The 12,012-nt window shown below is 31.1% G+C and overlaps 1 protein-coding gene across 1 annotated transcript in view; it reads left to right on the forward strand.

Annotated features, from left to right (window-relative positions):
- LOC129227521 (actin-histidine N-methyltransferase-like) overlaps positions 1–12,012 on the forward strand; it is a 37,960-nt gene that overhangs the window by 10,457 nt on the left and 15,491 nt on the right. Inside the window, exons 6-12 of the mRNA XM_054862096.1 lie at positions 1,863–1,943; positions 2,657–2,721; positions 3,797–3,855; positions 5,813–5,927; positions 7,253–7,327; positions 11,553–11,652; positions 11,734–11,800. Of these exons, the coding sequence (XP_054718071.1) occupies positions 1,863–1,943; positions 2,657–2,721; positions 3,797–3,855; positions 5,813–5,927; positions 7,253–7,327; positions 11,553–11,652; positions 11,734–11,800 (562 nt within the window). The remainder of the gene's footprint in view (positions 1–1,862; positions 1,944–2,656; positions 2,722–3,796; positions 3,856–5,812; positions 5,928–7,252; positions 7,328–11,552; positions 11,653–11,733; positions 11,801–12,012) is intronic.

Genomic DNA, 12,012 nt, shown 5'->3' on the forward strand with positions numbered 1-12,012 from the left:
CCCATTTTAGGTGGAAGTCTGACTTTTGCTTAGACACATAAGACAGATAGCACAATTCAGATTTATTACAATACAAGGAAATCAGAACACCCAGGGCTGTAGGGGGGAATTGAACGCGTGCCTCTCTGCATGCAAGCAGTTGCTGAGCAATACCGCTCGGCCACCGAGGCCCCAAACTTAAAAAAGTTGTTTTTTACAAAGTTAGAACAATACTGTAAAACAGTACAATCAAGAACTAAATTTTAGAGACTGGAAAGTCCAATTTAAGTGCCTTAAATAATTTTAACTGTTCTCGAGTCCTCGAAACGGATTAGATGAGTCTTTAAAATTCCTAAGCAAAGTGTGCTTCAACTTTATTTCTTATCAAGTGTATAAATTATGAATTGTCCAAATGGGCCTATTTTCTAAATCTATACAGCATTTCTTTTAAAGCATTTTTTTACTATTCATCATTTTGTATTTAATTCATTGTTGTATTTGTCGGTGGGTTGGAAGCATGATCAAAAACTGATTGAATTGAACCAACAGCCAAAGTAAGCAAATAACAATGCATAATCTTCTATTCTTTCTTGCTTTTTCTCTCTGAGAACTGCTGTAATTGCTTTGTCAACCCGAAAACAATTTTTACTGTGTATTATCGTAATTTGCAAAAGAGTGTTTTGCTATTTGTCTCCGAGATTTTAGTAGTTCCAGTTACCCCTTCTAAGGCTTCAAAATGCAGAATTTCATATCTATTTTACAAAAATTCCTCCGGGATAGAAACCCCCGTTACCCCTAAAATGGGAGATATTCTATCCCCTATTTAAAAGGGACACCATTTTCCACATTAGATATGGACTCCATTTACCACCTGTATAATAGATGGGGAGGGGGGGCTTTAAAAATGGCCTTTTTTTTTGTCACCGATAGAAAAGTTGACCAAACTACTAAAGAAACCCAAACCCTGAAATAGCTTAGGGGCACGCTAAGTCTAAATCCAGCCAGTTGTAATCAATACAACTGATAATGCTAAAAAAAAAAAAATGCTGCCCCCCCCCCCAGGAACTCAGTTCTAAATCCATCTATGCCAATGAGAGTGGCAAATTACACGTCACTCGCCCTCACACATGCTTTCACAACTTAGCTGACGTATGTATTGCTGCTAGAATCATTTGTGTATTCCAAAAATGACTCCTTTAAAATCTTAAAGCTTTAATATGATCTTTTGAGAATTAAAAATGCAAAGTAAAAGCCATCACAATATTTAAATATAGCAAACCAAGTTAGGAACATTATACAACAAACCAGCACGCTAAAGTGTAAATTAAACATCATTCATTCCGGAAACCATCGATGATGTAGCACTCTTTCGATAAGAGAAATGCGCGCCACTCAACTGCTAGGTAAGATCATTCACCCTAAAAATTGCCGCGGATTATACACCTTTTTTTCTTTGTACTTGTGAAAAAGACTTGGCGGATAATGCCCCACTGCAGATTATTATACAAGAGAATACAGTACCTTAAAAACTGAAAAGTGATCTTTTAATTATTTTGCAACACCATTTTGAGTAGAAGAATAAATCAGCACTCTAATTAATCATCATTACCTGAAGAAAATATTCCAGCTTCTCTTCCAAGAGTTAAATGAACACTTTTTACTTTGTTAGCAAAATTTATAATTTTGTCTCTGTGCCACCTAAACATGTAAATTCATAACACAAAAATTTGTTAAATTACTTATGGCAGACCTCTGTCCACAGCATTAAATTCTGTGCACTAGCCTGAATGCAAGAAACTTGAGGCTGCTTCAAGATTAATAAATGTCAATTTTTATTTGCTTTTTAAAATAGTATTTTACTATGGCTTCCTTAACATTTTTAGATATTCTACCTTCTAGTTATGATACTATTCTATATTTTTCATTGCCTGAACTTCAAGAACTTCAAGGTTCTCCAGTTTTAGGTATTGTCATTGCATGAAATTTTGATGTTTGTATATTTCCTTAGATAATATGAAACTGTGAAGTATCTTTCCCAATGTTATTATGAAGTAAGTTTTATATTGTGCAAGACGTCAAAACAGCAATTGAAAAATTTTGTCCAAAATTGGGTCTTTAATATGTAGTACTCAAAATGATCTTGCAAAATTCATCATGAGAAATTTATTGTAAAAGTTAGTAAAATTGAGATTTTAGTGAAAAATATTTAAAATTCATGTTTTTAGCATTTTTGAAGTCGGCTAGTTGAAGTTGCGAAGAAAATTTTTTTTGGATTTGTTGGGTTTAAAACATGAACAGAGTCACAACCTTTTAAAACTTTTAATTGTAAAGTTTGATCTGACTTTAGATTAATAAAATGGAAATATATTATGCCACATTGGGGCTTTAGTATGTTTTCATCGCAGTAATCTCTTCAAGTGTAATCTCAAGTAATCTCTCTCTAATTACTTCTTAATCTAGCTCTCCCCCCCCTCACTAGTATTGAGGTTTTAAGCACAGTTCATAAAATTTTTCAAGACAAAATACTTTTCCAGCCTAACTTTTGCTGAGTTTTTAGAATTATTCTTCAGCAATTTCTATTTTTGCTTTTATTTTTATATTTCTAAAATATTTTAAATAAAATTCAATAAAGGTATGTTTATAAAATGTTTTGTTGACTGTTTTTTTTCCCTTTTAGATGAAGCATTCAAATTAATACGTAGCGTTGCAAGGCAATACTGTTACTTTTTTCAACTGTTTCAGGTAATGATTTACATAAATATTTTCTTTATTTTACATGTAAGAAAAGTTTGGATATAGACCCGTAATTTATGGGATCGGGAGGGTGCAGTTGCCTGTCTTGCCACTGAAAAATTAATGTATGCATGGTGGTGTGTGTGTGTGTGTGTGTTTTTTTTTTCCATACAATATGTATTAAGTACAGTACATACTGTCTGACCACGGATTGTATGGAAAGACAAACATCCGTTTTACAGCCGGAAATGGACGAATCTATAATTTTTGCCGATGTCAGCTTTTCCAGAAGCAGAGTCTCATTCAAATGAGCGGAATACATGTATCTAGTTTTTACTCTTCCCCCTTATTCATATAGATTCGTCTTATCTGGACGTTTGAAAATTCCATGCAATCTGTGGTTGGATAGTACCTTGTCTCCTGGAGAACATCTCACTGTACTTGAAGTTTGTTACATAACATATTGTTTAAGATCTTTCCAAGTAAAAGTGAAAATCTGAACATGTATGGTCAAGGGCATATCCAAGAGGAGCAGGTATTTAGGTAATCAGGAAGGTCAGTCCTGCCCAGGTTTTGGAAACTGAATGTATTTTGTTGTTTTTCTAGTTAAAATGCTCAGAGTATACCTTTTGCCACTCCAATCAAGTGTATGGAGAGAGGGTTGTGTGTAATAATGCACTTTTTGTGAAGAGTTTGTGGAAAAGGGAAATGTTTCTGGTGCTTTATTACCTTGCGTTACCTTCATAATATAATGCTGTGGTAGCTAGCCCAAGTAAATAGCAATAACTTTTCCTTCCCAATGAACTCTTAAAAAGAAATATACCCTTTCCAAATCAGGCACAAAGTTACTAAAGCCGAACTCATCGATAGAAATTGAACCGAACATCAAATAATCAATCTTTAAAGATTTCTTTTTTTTCAGTTTTATTTAAAAAAATTTTATTCTGGAAGGGGGCGGCTGCTCTCTCATGCCCCTCTGGATACGCCCACGTATATAGTTTTTAATTATTCATTACTTAGTTCATTGGACAAATATTTTTATTTAATAAAAATCTTTAATGTACATGTTATTTGCTCCTTTTAGAATGATTCTTATGCCAGATCTCTAAATATTGGCTCATACTTCACATTTGAGCTGTACAGGTTAGTTTTATTGTGTTTCAAAGTTATTTTCTCTGTCAATATACTGATTGGTGTTATGAAAATTTCATGTGATTTCTTGATTTCTTTTCATTTAATTTTATATTTTCTTGGTAAAAGTAAAATTTAGTAAGATTAATTTTTAAAGTTTAATTCTTAATTTATTTAAGTGAAATAAATTCTTGACTGAGGTGAGCTGCTCTTTATAATTGTTTGGTTATAAGCATATTTGTATGGCAATGTTCTATAAGCATCTTTTAACATCATGAGGTTTCTTAAAAACAAAGTTGTAAATTGTGTTAAAGTTAAGCAATGCTTCATATAAGTAGAAAATAGTTAGTTGGGATTTATGTAAATCACATCCAAGGACTACCACTTCGTTAAGAACTTTTCCCTTACTAAGAACTGCAGACTCAGTAGTTTCAGTATACTTAAACCAATAAAAAAATAATGTAAGATCCTCAATTGAGCTAAATAGACTAAATGTGGTTTACCACATTTACAATTACTGTTAACAATTAATCATGCAAGATTTTAAAAATGTATCAGATAATTTAGCAGTTGCAGAATTACAAAAAAAAGGGTCATCTTTCAATTTTGTCTTTTACTTCAAAATGATGGTATTTTACTTTAATATTACGTATTATTCAATGAATAGTTAAAATATTTCCAAATGAAGATCAAGTCATATTTGGCTTACATATAAATTGTTTAATTGAAAATACTTATAAAACTGAAAAATTTTATCTATATTACAAGGAGACACTGCAGCTTTTTGTTTAGCCATAGGTTCTTAAATCTCAGTCAAATTTTCTGTATTTCTGCACTACTTTTAGGCCGGAGGCTAGGTAGTGCTGGTAATTAGGCTAACTAAATTAACAGGGGTGTAAAACTTTCTTACACACTTTCATTAGTAGTAATATTTTCTTTGTTACAACCTTTTCAGAGAATCAACACTAGAGTCAATTCACCACTTTGGTAGCATTTATTTGTGATAAAATATGCAAGTTAATTGGACATTCTGCATTCTACTTAAACAGAGTTTATGGGAGAGAAAAAAGTTTGTTTAATCCAGTGTTGATTGATTTATGAGAATATAAATGGGGGGGGGGGCAGAGAGAGAGATTAATGAATGTTTACCTTGTCAAAAGCTAAAAAATGATGCTGTTAATCTTCTTCTCTTCTTTTTTTTAAGTCATCCTTCATTTTTTATTTTATGAGTGTCTTATGAGGTCTAATTTATTCTTTTCAGTTTTTTAAGATTTTTTTAAATGTCTTAAACGTATATGTAATAGGTAAAGATGAAAGAACAAAAAAGTGTTTTCTTAAATAAACAAACAAAAAAAGAAAAAATTTTTTTAAGCAGTTCAACTAATTGTGTAATTTTTCTCATCAAATCAATAGCACCAACTGGTCAACAATATGACATTGGCATCCATTAAGGCCAATTCTTGTACAGAGAAACCTGTGTAAGTTGACCACTTGAGGTACACTAACTTTAGTGGTCAACTTAGACAGTTGGTCAACTTACAAAATGTTTGTTATATGATTCTGAGCCAAATTTGGTGCATATTGGTGGTCAACATAGACAGGTAATCAACTTACTACGGTGGTCAACTTTACAGGCTTTACGGTACTTGTTTTAGATCTTCAAATATATTTTATGTGATTAAATAGTGTTAATCAGCCCTCCCCGGCCCCAAAAAATGCAGGCGTTTTGAAAATAAAATATTGCTTTATAGCAATATTTTATTTTCAAAACACCTGAGAAGTAGAAACCTAATATGAGAATGCAGGATAATAAGAAGGTTAATTACATTACTTATACAATTAGAATGAATACAAAAATTGAGTTCTTTTTCTTTCACAAATGTTGTATCAACCCCATAAAAAAGGGGTTTATGATCAGCAAATTAAAGGAGAAAATTAATGAAAAATTTATATATTTTTTAAAATGTAGGTGGGCTGTTTCAACAGTTATGACAAGGCAAAATTTTGTGCCCTCTCCTGATGGTCGGCAGAAAGTTACAGCTTTGGTACCTCTGTTTGACATGTGCAATCATATTGGTGGAAAAGTTAGTTGTTTATTTTGGTGCACTGTTCAATAATCAATATTTCTTTTTATTTAAAATTTAAAACATTTCTTTTCTGTCTTTAACTTGTAGCATTAATATTCAATTAAGAAGCTCAATGAAAAATTAGTTACATTCCAAACTTCTTGCTTTCAAAAAGTGAAAACAAAATAAGTTGTAGTGCATAAATAACAGTGTTCGCACTCAACCTTTCCTTAACCTGGGTCCCAGGGACCCATCAAGGAAAAAATTCGGGGCTTTCGGTGAAAAAGTCCCTCAAATTTTAAGCAGAAAATCTTATATATTTTTAATGAGTAAAATATATAGGGTGTAGTGTTTGTATACTTGAAAAAAATATGAAAAGAAAAAAAGAAAAACAACTCAAGAATTTTAAAAAAATGATATGAAATAAAATAAATCAGTTATTTTTCCTCTTATTTTCTATGATTATCATTGTAAAATTGTTTTCAAATAATACATATGATAAACTTTGTTATGTGAAACTATTTTTCATTTAAAATAAAATTAATACTCAAAAGTGACTTTTAAGAACAATTCTGCCATAATGTATCAAAGGATTGCCTCCGATTTTTTTAAGCACTGTCTTCCTCTTTGTTTTCCTGGAATTTGTTTTAGGTGAAAATACTAAACAGCCACTGCCTTCAACTGAATTATGATTGGCAATTGCAAAGAAATAGAAGAAATATTGCAAACTCTAAAACGAACTCAATGCAAAAATCGCGATTGTATTTTGCTGTGCCTTACAATAAAGTGAACTAAAATTGGTCACAAATAATTATGGTAATATTTTGTGAAAGAAAGACTTTATTTCAATGAAAAGTGTATATCAGCCAATAGGAGAGCAGTGGGACTTCTTACAATACATGTTCTCCTGAGGGAAGTGGTCACATGGGTCACATTCCCTTGAGGTGTAGAGGGAAAAAAAACTACAGTTCTGAAATGTCTGTTTTATTCTAAAACAGCTCAAAAATCTAACTCACCAGAAATTTGATTATAAATTGTATCCATGTGTAATTGATACTCTTATATTGAATAATATAAAGCAACATAAAGAGATTTTTATAGAAATTTTTTTTAACATAGTAATAATTTAATATATGTATGTATTTTAAAACAGTTTAAGCAAAAATAATAAAGTATGTCATAAATAGACCTACTCTGTTGTTATCGTAGTAAAATATAGTGATTGATCGTTATTTTTACATTTGAATTGAAAACATTTTACCCAAGTTGTTTTTTAGTGCTAATTAGGTTTTCTTTTGTGTGTTTTCCCTTCTCTTGAATGAAATGATTGTTTTAATTTTTAGCTGTCCACCGATTTTAATTTGGAAAAGGATTCTTTAGTGTCTTACTCTTGCAAAGCCTTTTCAACTGGAGATGAAGTAAGTAATTATTTTTTAAAATTATTATTGCCATTGTTTATGATTATAAATGTAATTTTAAAAATGAAATTTAGACTTTTATTGTACTTCCCTAGCATTTTTCAAGTCCCTATTTGAAATAATGAAGGTATCCCACCCCGACAAAGAAAGTGACACAACTCAAAATTTTAGAAAAACGTACTAACTATTGATTTAAAATCCAACTTTAATGCCCTTTCTTGCCACAAAAATTGCACAAAGTTAGCTTATATAACTGGTACTGGGGGTATAAAAGCGTTATAATCAGTAATGACGCATCATTAAAATTTCATAATTCAGTTATGTTTTTTTAGTGTAAAATTATTTATATTGCAGTTTATTTTTTTATTGCATCTTAGTTTATTATTACCTTTTAAACTGGAAGAAGAGGCAAGGTTAAAATGATCAAAAAGTACAGTGGCATTAAACTTGTTAGAAATAGCATTTAACTGCTGCCTATTTCCTAACTTCTCATTTTTGATGGTTAGTCAAAATTTATTGAGAAACGGATAAAGTAGATAAAACTAGAATTATTGCAACACAAATTTTCAAATATGTTGCCCACATGGATTTGGGTTTAAAGAATCCCATTTTCTGCTTGTCATTAATTAACATTCGACATAGGTGTATTGCCAATTTATGCACACATTATTTCCCTCCTGCTGATGATATTCTATTTGTTAAGCCTTTTTCTTTGCTTCCATGTATTTTTTTGTTCTGTTTTTTTTTGGATTTGGGAAAGGGGGGGGGGGTATGTTATTATGTTGGAGGGGAGGTGTTATATTTTTTCATAAACATTAAAAAAAAATTGAAATTTAAAATGTATAGCAAGTTTTTAAATGACTTAGAGAAAATTTTCAATTTTCTTGTTTTTATGTGAAAAGAAGGAGAAGAATTAAAATGTATCAATGTTCAGGGTGTAATAATGTTTTTACCCCCTCCGCCTCTGTACAACCCTGACATTTGTTTATTTATTTTAAATGCATGTTCAAATTAAAAATTCTTAAAATGCATTTTATCAAGCTTGTTGATATTAATTTTAACTTGTGTGAAAAAGCAATTACGTCTGGACATAATTTTTTTCAGCGTCTCTATTTTCACTGCATTTAATGCTTTTTGTACCACATTAATGTTTTTTCACTCCCTCATAGAAAAAATTATATGCCCTTTTTATTTTCCAAATTTTAAAGAAAAAATTTAATTCATTTCTTCTGCTACAGTTGATTAAAAAAATGTACCTTGAAACTTTAGTACTTCCAAATCCAGTGCCGATTCTTTCCTCCACCAACTTTCCATACTTGATCCATTGCAAATAGGCCAAGAAAAGCTCTATCAAATTTCTATGGCATAGAAATAGGAACACTTTGAATATTGTATTTTTATTGTGCATTGTTGTTCCAAATTAAATCAGCCCTTCAATTTTGGATTCACTGCAAATATGTATAATCTATATATATGCATCATGTCCTCGTTTAACCTGTAACACCTCTATTTTTGCAATAGTTAGTCATAGATGCATACTTCCAATAGCTAAAATAGTCAAAATCAGATGCAGAGTTAAGGTATTGAAAGTTTGAAGCAAAAGAAAATTGCGTCAAAAAATAAATTTTTTATGCGGGTCCTTGGTCCCCTAGCTTATGTTTAGGGAAGTAGTCTTCATTGAAAAATATCACCATCACAAAAAACTTGACAGTTGTGCAACCAAAACTCCAGAATATATTCGAGTTCAAAGTTTTAAGATACCGTGCAGAAGATGAGATTGGAATTTTTTGCCTTTTCAGAAAAATGGCAGGTTCTCAAAGTAAAAAGAACAAAATATTTATATTTTATACTAGCAGTACCCGCACAGCAATGCCCGTGCTAAAAATTTAATGGAAGTCCGTTGAATAAAAAAAATTGACACCCCCTCCCCTCTGATGTGAAATAAATCATTTTTCTTTGTATAAAATACGTGCACACCTTTTCAAAAAAAAAAAAAAAATATTTAAGTTTTTTTGGAATTTAAAACTTTTCGTCAAATCATTAAATTAGATTTACAGTTGCTTTAAAACTCTATTTAGTGAGTGAAGCAGTTTATACTGCAATTTAAAATATTTCACCAAATAAACAAAAAAAAACATCAAATAATATTTTTCATATGTAAAAATAATTCCGCAGCTCTATTGTTTATCGCAAAACTTGCCCAGCAACCACGCTATCATAATCGATCCGTCTAACGAAAAAAAAAATGTCATACATTTCACTTAGATAAAAACAAATAAAAAGTTTCTTTTCTTTCAAAACAAAATGCCAAAACAATGAATTACATTAACGGTTGCCTTAAAACAATAATTCTAGATTGAATTGTTCAGCGCCTAATGCGCCAAGCGACCACGCTAACGGAACCCAGCCCTTTTGCAAGTGAAGCGGATGTTTTTTCTTTGGCAATAATAAATGTTTCGCCAAACAAACAAAAAGGTATAAAATCACATTAACAGTAGCTTTCAATTCTTTATATATTAAAAGCTGCGGTACTCGGCTTTGCCCGGTCTACCTTGAGAATAAAAAATTGTGTCATGTGACATGTGTTCAACAATCAAGCTTAAATAGTTAAAAAAAAAACACCATGCAAAATTACCCTTCCAAACAATGACGACAGATATTCGCAACTCCCAGAGCTCGAATACGTAACCTTGAGGTGATTAACAATACTACCGAAAAAGGTAAAACATTCCATTCCACATGTTTTCTTTGGGGTAAATTACCGGCTTAAGACAGTTTGTGGTGTAATGTAATTTCAGAAGAATAGAAAAGAAAACTTACCACAAACACGATGAAAAATTACTGTCATTCACAAAGCGTCAAAGCAAGTTATAAGTTAGGCATTTGTTTGTTTTGCCTTTTTCATCCGCCTTTAGACAGTGGCTGCAGTGCTCAATATAGTTTATTGCAGTTGCGAATCAAAATACTTTTAAGAAATTAAGATGCAAAAGATGGATTTTAAAAGCGTAACTATGGAAATATGAAACAAAATAAGTTTGAGAAATAAATGCAAAATGAGGAAATACACAATGGATTCAAAAAGTGTAACCGTGGAAACGCAAAAATAAAATGGTTAACAACTTGAATCAAAATGACATATTTCGAAATTGATTTAAAAACGCTTGTAACTTTTTTTCCTTTGAAGATAGAAGCTAATTTTTTCAACCATAGGTCGAGAGAGAGCTGGAGTAAAAAATGTCACTTTTTCCAATGGTGCCAAAAAGAGAACTGTGGGACAATTCTTTCACTTTTTATTGATAGATTTAATAAAGAAAGTAGTGCCTAAATTTCAGCTAAGCCTAAAAAAGTTCGAGATAAAAAAGCAAGTTACTCCCGCTATAATTAAGTTAGAGCATTGAAACAAATTGTTTAGAAGGCAGAAAATTCTACCCTTTTCAACGATACATAATATTAATATGTGCAAGTAATAATTCACCCCTTTAGTAGCCAATAAAAGGCAATTTACGTGAAATTCGGGCCTAAATTGGAATAAAAAAAGAACTATTTATCGGATTTTTTTTGAATTATAGCCTATGTTACTCGGTAAGAAAGCACCTTTCATATAGTGAAGAAATTTTTCAAATAGGTGCAGTGGTTCCGGAGATTACCTCGAACATATAAACACACAAAAATCCACCCTCTCTCTATAATGTTAATATAGATTGCTATTGAAAAAATAATTTAAGTATTATGCTATGAGATATAAAAAATACACTGTAGAAACTCGTAAAAATTTGACAAAAAAAGTCAACAACCACTATCTATGCTCACATATAATTTTAAACCTATGCAGTTCTCCCCAAAAGGTGTTATTGACTGCAAGTGGGAAGTGGTGTAAGTCACTAAATGCTGCATTTCATATCTCATGTATATTTGTCGAACTGTCAAACATTTTGTGTTGGAATTGTTTTTCAATGGATATTATTTCTCTCGATATAATTTGGAAGATCCGGAGTTCGTATAAAATGTCAGCTTTCGTAATTTTTCGCTTTTTTTTTTGCTTCAAACTTTTGATATTTTAACTCTGCGCCTCTTTTTACTTCCATTTTTGCAATTGGAAGTATGCATCTAGATCTCTAATGGATGCAAAAATGGAGGTGTTGCAAGTTAATCCAGGACATGCTGTATATATGAGATTGCTGTGTGGATGTAAATAATTTTAAATCATGTACAGATTCGTTTTTAGGTTTGCATGTTTTATGGTGCTAGAACAAACTGTGAATATTTTCTACACAATGCTTTTGTATACCCAGAGAATGAGAATGATGCCCTTGAAATTAAGTTAGGTATGTTAAAAATTTCATGATCATACTCAAATGAAAAGATTTTAAAGTGAAAAGCTTCAAACCTTGTTTTCATTAATATAGGAATAAGCAAAAGTGATCCTCTCTATTCTCTTAGAAATGATTTGTGCAACAAATTGAATTTTCCATTGTAAGTATTTCATTGTAAGTCTGTAATTTAAAAAGAAGTTTTTAATCTATTATTATCAACCACCGGTTTACAGATTTTTTTTTTTTTTTTTGTAAAAGCACAATATCCTTTAACATCTTACAATAATTATTTTGGGGATTAAACAAGAAAATGCTTCCCGGAAATATTTTTTTATTAAGATAATGCAGAAGGCAGGCTTTAAGCTGCACAAA

The sequence above is a fragment of the Uloborus diversus genome, chromosome 8, assembly GCF_026930045.1.
Source record: "Uloborus diversus isolate 005 chromosome 8, Udiv.v.3.1, whole genome shotgun sequence".
Lineage (NCBI taxonomy): Eukaryota > Metazoa > Arthropoda > Arachnida > Araneae > Uloboridae > Uloborus > Uloborus diversus.